The sequence below is a fragment of the Triticum dicoccoides genome, chromosome 6B (genome assembly GCF_002162155.2).
Source record: "Triticum dicoccoides isolate Atlit2015 ecotype Zavitan chromosome 6B, WEW_v2.0, whole genome shotgun sequence".
NCBI lineage: Eukaryota > Viridiplantae > Streptophyta > Magnoliopsida > Poales > Poaceae > Triticum > Triticum dicoccoides.
Window position 1 is genome coordinate 15,045,588 of NC_041391.1, and position 6,498 is coordinate 15,052,085.

At 45.3% G+C, this 6,498-nt stretch overlaps 1 protein-coding gene across 1 annotated transcript; it reads right to left on the minus strand.

Moving 5' to 3' along the window:
* Window positions 1–3,506: 3,506 nt before the first annotated feature.
* Window positions 3,507–5,228, minus strand: LOC119324562 (acetylserotonin O-methyltransferase 1-like). Its single transcript, XM_037598345.1, has 2 exons — window positions 4,309–5,228; window positions 3,507–4,080 (listed from the first exon to the last, which is right to left on the minus strand). The coding sequence occupies exons 1-2, from the start codon at window positions 5,122–5,124 to the stop codon at window positions 3,778–3,780; spliced, it is 1,119 nt and encodes a 372-aa protein (XP_037454242.1). The 5' UTR covers window positions 5,125–5,228; the 3' UTR covers window positions 3,507–3,777.
* Between the last annotated feature and the right edge of the window lie 1,270 nt (window positions 5,229–6,498).

Below are 6,498 nucleotides of genomic sequence, written 5' to 3' on the forward strand. Positions count from 1 at the left end.
ATTTCACCTTTTTTATGTGTGAGAGGACCTTATTTGCTTGTGTGCATCTTAGTTATGCAGAGGCTGGATGTAATGCTTAAAGTCTTTTAAGTAATAAGGCATCCCTTTTCGAAAAAAATAAAACAAAACTGCTCTTACAAAAGAATAATATACAGTGAAACAAATGATCAAATCAGAATGAGGTATTCCACATCTACATCAATCTATTACGATGGGTGCAAAATCTTAAGGCCGCAAGCCTGAAGGAAGAGCTCTCCTAAAAAGCCTCCTTGCAAAAGTACCTCGCAAAGGATGGTATTGTATTTATTAGAAATTGATCGTCTTGGATGCTTGTGTGCCGAAGTAGAGACCTATAAGAAAAGTTCTATATGCACAATTTGGTCACAGCATTGGACATTAGGTTGTATGTACCCAACAAACTTTAACATAGTTTACTTCACATTTTTTGCACCTGCCAAAATTTATCGAAAATACAATTTGTTTACTGCATCACAAATAAACAAGGGATTGGTGAAAAGCACATGATACTATTTTTTTTTGCGGGTACATGATATTATTATTCACTTCTCTCTTTTCTTTTATGCACGTATCACAAATGAAAAGATTTTGTAGGTGCACAAGGAACAACAGAAGTTATTTATATGGCCTTTTTTTTTCAGTTTTAGTATTCTTTCCATGTGGGGTGGGGTGGACTGTGGAGCGCGGGAAATGGGAACGAATTTATGCATGGTTTTTATTGCAATCATAGGCAATCAAGCGTGCGAGTTTGGTAAGCTACCAACAAAAAAATATACAGTATGCAAAAATAATGATGGTGCATGCATGGTACGGACATGCAGATCTCTGTCTTTTCCACCCAATTCGCTTATTCAACGGCAGTGAATGCATTGCCGGTCTTGATCGTCCACACATATTGACACCATATGAACATGTGCAAGGTATGCTAGTAAAATAACTCAGATCCATGCATTTGATAACCGGACCCCAGGATGCAGGAACATGTACCTATTGTTGGACTACCAGGTCTTCAAGAAATGAATTAGTGCATAGCAGATCGTCCACACACTTACACTGTATTTATCAATCGGCTGGGCAAGGGTAGGTATGCCATAAGTCACAGCACTAATTGATATGCATCTGACCCTACCTGGACCCCAGTTTCACCTAAAAAACTGGACCCCAGGAGATGAAGAAGTGATTTGGCTCTTGACTTATACATTGTCTTATGTCAAGAAAGGACACGTTGTTTTAGGTGCAACTGGAGACGGTCGAATGGGAGTTGTTCAACTGATTTGGCTGTTGTGCTATTAATAGATTACGTGAATGATCCATGTAGTCCTATTTTGCATCTGGTTGTGGTCTTTCTTTTATTCATCTGTGTTTTCTATTCAAACTTGTTGAACTTTTATTACTCCCTCCGTCTAGGTGAGTAAGTCATTTTAGGTTGTGCACCGTGAACAAGGAGGAGGGAAAAACAAGAAAACTCAATGTTCATTTACTAATTAATAGCATTGCATGCAATGAACTAACCACTGCATGTCGTGTTTGGTAGTCTCAAGTCATTAAAAGCATGCACACCTTACTTGTCTTATTGGTTGATATGTCAAGAAACAAGAAACGAGGTAGAATTTAATGCACCGCGCCTAAGTGTTTTGGGATTATTTGATTTTCGTAAGATGACTTACACACCTAGACGGAGGGAGTAATAAAGATGGTTGTGTGCATCATTACGATACAGAGGCCAGGTCTATTCTATTTTCAAAAGAAAATACACGTAGGTGTTGGACAATTAGATTTGATCTGGTTCGGAAGGACTTATCTTCTCATCCATTGTTAGGTTGACTCCTTTATTATTGAGACCCAAAAACAATAGGATCAATGCATAAGTTCGGTTGCGGGATAGAGAAATACATAAGCTATATCTTTAAGCATTATGTGCTTGACATAATTGTTATATAAATAAATAATATCAAGAGCCTGGGTTTGATTAATTTTCTGTTAAAACTATTTTCATAGCTTTCCTCTGATTTCTGCTTTTTTCTAGTTGCATAGCTGTCCTCAGATTTCTGTTTGAATGGTCATTGTGGGTGGTATGGTGGCTTCCCCTCCTGAATTTCCCTTGGACAAGATAGAACCAAAACATCAACAATTTTAACAATATCATTAAAAAAGGTTACCTTCTCAGAGACATGAAATCCAATCATCAACGTCAAAATGATAATCCTTCCATCCAATTTAATGGAAGCTCCAGTTTTGTCTTAAATCAAAGTTCCTTTAATTTTGACAAATATCAATATCTACCACATCAAATAATTCAGTATGTGCTTTTGTGTTGTAAATATTGATATACAGAAGTATGACCTAGGATAAAGTCAGAATTTTGATTAACCTCGAATGGACAAGGCATTTTTTTCATAAAAAATATGTGTATTTTTAGAAACGCCTGCGCTTGAAATTAATAGGAGATACAAATTACAACACTGCAGACACATTAACAAAGTAGCCTTCTTATTAATAACACACAGGGTTCATGCGCAAGTATATGTACAAATTAATCCTGTTGGGTTCAAGTATACGTGTGCAACATATTGTGTATATTAGTATTGTCTGGTTCGGCATGCAAGCTTCAATGGGTAGACCTCAATTCAATTTTGTTTGAATAAATGTATCATTCCATCTATATATATCTAATACAATGTGAACATCCAGATTTCTTGGGCTTAGCAATATGCCTCTTTCTTCCTCCACGAGAAAATAACCCAGGATTTCCTCCTCCTTCCGTCGACGCAGCCACTTGTCTGTCCCATCTTCGATGGCCTTTGGACCATGGTGGTACGGAGGATCTCGCCCTCCCACTGGCAGGAGGGACCTAACTCTAGTTCTTCTTATGTTCAGTGTCTTGGTTGGGGCTGTCTGGCAGCAGTGATGTCCCTCGGCAGGAATAATGTCTCCCGGATGGTGCGACCAGCGTTGTTGAAGGGCGTGTGAAGGTGTGTCTTCGTTGGATCTCGCGGATTTGGTCCGTGCTGGTGTTCGGTGGATCCGTTTGGATCGCTCTTCACCCGTCTTTGTTTGGGTGTTTACATGTTGGTTCCTTCCGATCTATGACTCACTTCACGGCGATAGTTGCTACTCCGGTGTGTTGGTCTTTGGAGCCTCACCACGACGATTCCTTGATTGTCTATTACAACAAGGTTTTCATGGGTCCCACGAGGATGGGTGACGACGGCGGGGTGCTTTGGTTCGCACTAGTGCTTGTAGTCGTCAATAAGTGGTCCACGGACATGGTTGTAATATTTTGATATCTCCGGAGTCCTTTGTACTGTCATGATTGATTATGAATAGGTCGGATGTTTCTCCGGCAAGAAGAAAGATGTCTTGGGCTTGGTCTCGCTCGGCACGACTATAAATCCATCAAAATCAACCAGAACAAAAATAGGGGAGTGGCCATTGCCACCACAAGTATTTCCCTAGAATAAAATAGAATAACAAATTTGAAAACATCATGAAAACTAAAACTATTAACTTGCTGGGAGAAATAGAATCCAACCATTAACCTCAACATGACATATAGGTTGACGAAATACAGCACCAAATTCTAGAAAGAGCTACGCTCATTTAACAGAAGGTATAACAATGACAATACAGGCATGTTTAACAAGGCAGCCTGCTTATTAACAACACAAATAGTTCATCGGCACATACAAATAAACCTGTTGTAGTTCAGGTATACGTGCAACATATGGTGTCCATTAGTACGGTCTAGTTGCCAGCTTTTCATGGGTAGATCTCAATTACTGACAAGGGGCCCAACACCGGCATGATCTTGTAATCGTCGCTGAATCCAGCATCGGAAAAGATCCTCTTCCACTCGCTCTCGTCCCGCTCAACCCCGTTGGTGCACATCGCGAACATGTCCTGCAAGGCTTCCATCTCGCCGATCTTCTTGTCGCCGAGCAGAGACCCTCTTACCATGTCTATGATTATCACCTTCCCTCCGGCGCCCCTTGCGGGGACGGCTTCCTTGCAACGTTGAAGTATCTTGACGCAGTCGTCGTGGCCCCAGTCATGCAAAACATTCTAGAACGGATATAGAGGGACGATTTAGCAGAAATATAAAGATAAACATTATTGGCTCTATAAAGGACCTGAGTGCTATGTTTTGACAAGACGGAAGAAAATGAAACACTAATTGCAATCACTAGAGTGCCACTGTTTGGGACCAGCCCATTAATGGTACGACAAGCTATGGAATTTATCATTGACGTGACCACGAGGTGCCAATACGTGAGATCCATGGATACCTACCTTGAGCAGGACAGCATCCGCCGGTGGAATGGACTCAAACATGTCACCTGCGACGAAACGCAGGTTGTCCTCGCCGGCGGCGGCGGCCTGGCCGACGGACTGAGGAAGGTCCAGCACGGTGCACTTGATGCGCGGGAACGCCTTGGCGACCACCCGCGTCCCGGCGCCGTTGCCGGCACCGACGTCGACGAGGGAGCTCACTCCGCGGAAGATGCGGCCCTTGTCAACGATGATGACTTCCAGGAAGAGCTCGCTGTCGGCGGTCATGGCGTCTCTCAGGACGCTGCCGAACCCGGCGTCCTTGCCCACCATCTCCTGCCGGGAGCAGCCATGCGCCTGCTCGAAGAGGGAGCCAGCGCCGGCCGGCGCTGGCTCGCTCCTGAGCCAGGCAGGCAGGTCGAAGAAGGAGGAGACGATGAGAGGGTTGACGAAGAAGGGCGCCACGGGGGACAGGTTGCGCCAGCCGACGAGGAAGCGGCCGGTGGTGGTCAGCCCGTACTGGACGGCGGCCGTGTCGTCGGTAGCACCGTCGTCGTCACCGGCGCCGGCGGCGGTGGTGTTGAAGATGCCCGAGGCGCTGAGGAGCGCCATCATGCGGCGGAGGTCGGCGACCTTGGCCGGGTGCACCTTGGCGTCGGCCGCGATGTCGGCCAGGGTGGCGGTGCCGCCGCGCTTGTGGATGGCGGCCGGGATGCCGAGGTCCACGGCGCACTTGAGCAAAGTGGCCTTCACGTAGCCGAGCACGTGGTTCTGGAGCTCGGCGAGGGACTCCAGCAGCTCCTGCGGGCTCACCTCCATTAAGAGCTTGAGCGTCATGGTTCCTAGCTGAGTGCACTGCAGATGAAATGCAAGCTAGCTTTGGATGTATGTGTGGGTGTGTAATCCGGTGCTTCTTCCAGCTAGAGCACGTCTACCAACGGCCTTTATACACGACCAACTGACTACTTAGTGCTCAAGCTTCTGGGGTGTCGAAAAACCACTCTCCTACCCAGTGATTAAAAATAAACAAGTCTCTATAGGGTCTGGCCATGGGTAAATGGCTTGAATTTATTTTTGTGTAAGTCTGATTTCTCTGGAGCGTCTGATCAGCATCCAACGATCATGATAGCACCACAGTTCTTCTTTATATGTTGTCTTGTTTCTTCAACGTGCCGCCGACTTGCCCAGCACCATCCGCATATTTCCAGCACCTGCGGCCGGAAGGCACTGTCGCGCGTCGCCCGGCCGCCCCTCAACCACCCCTATCGCCGTTGCTTGCCGCCGCCATGACCACCCCCTACGCCACACCGATTTGCAGTAACCCCGGCACTGCACCCCCGGCCCGCAACCGTCAACCTGCTTTCTGTCTTCACCTCGGATGCCCCAACTCGCTACCACTCACAGCGTTGTCCCCATCTCTGACGAGGTCCTGGCTCAGCCTTTGTCGTCATTGCAGCTCGCTTCCTCTCGCAGTGTCGTCGTCGGCTCTGGACTCTGTGCCACGACCTTCATCTTCCTCTCAGGCGAAATTGACGTACACAATTTTTTTCCCAAGGACTTACATATAGCCCATGCGGTACATATAAGGCAATAAAACAAATATATGAGATTTCCAGTACTTCCTTGCAAGAAAATTAGTCATTCATCTAAAAATAAAAAGGGTATATATACTTGTATCTAAAAAAATGGAAACTTCGATGATCCAGATTATATGATTTAAAAGATTTGTAGCCGCATAATGAATGACAATATAGATATAGATGCTCATCAACATGCACATGACATAGAACAATCGGTGAACCAACCTGTGATTGGATGGTTAGGTGGACAGTGGTATCCCCAGCCCACCAGAGTTCAAATCTTGGTGCTCGCATTTATCCTGGATTTATTTCAGGATTTCCAGCAATACGCGTTCAATGGGAGGAGAAGTTTCTGTCGACTACGAGGCACCTACTGTGACTTCGTAAAATGATGATATGCCGGCTCACTCTCTCGGAGGTGCTCATAAGGATAGGGTGTGCGTGTGTGCGTTCATAGAGGTGAGTGTATGCGCGTATATATGAGGGCTTCTGTCTCTGCTGATGTTAAAAGAAAAAAGACAGAACAATCGATGATAAACTCATTGAGGCCATCAGAATATTTTGACTATTCTGCCACTGCCACTGCCCGTATGATCATCTTATCAGCTTCGTTGAGTCTATTTTCTTGGCT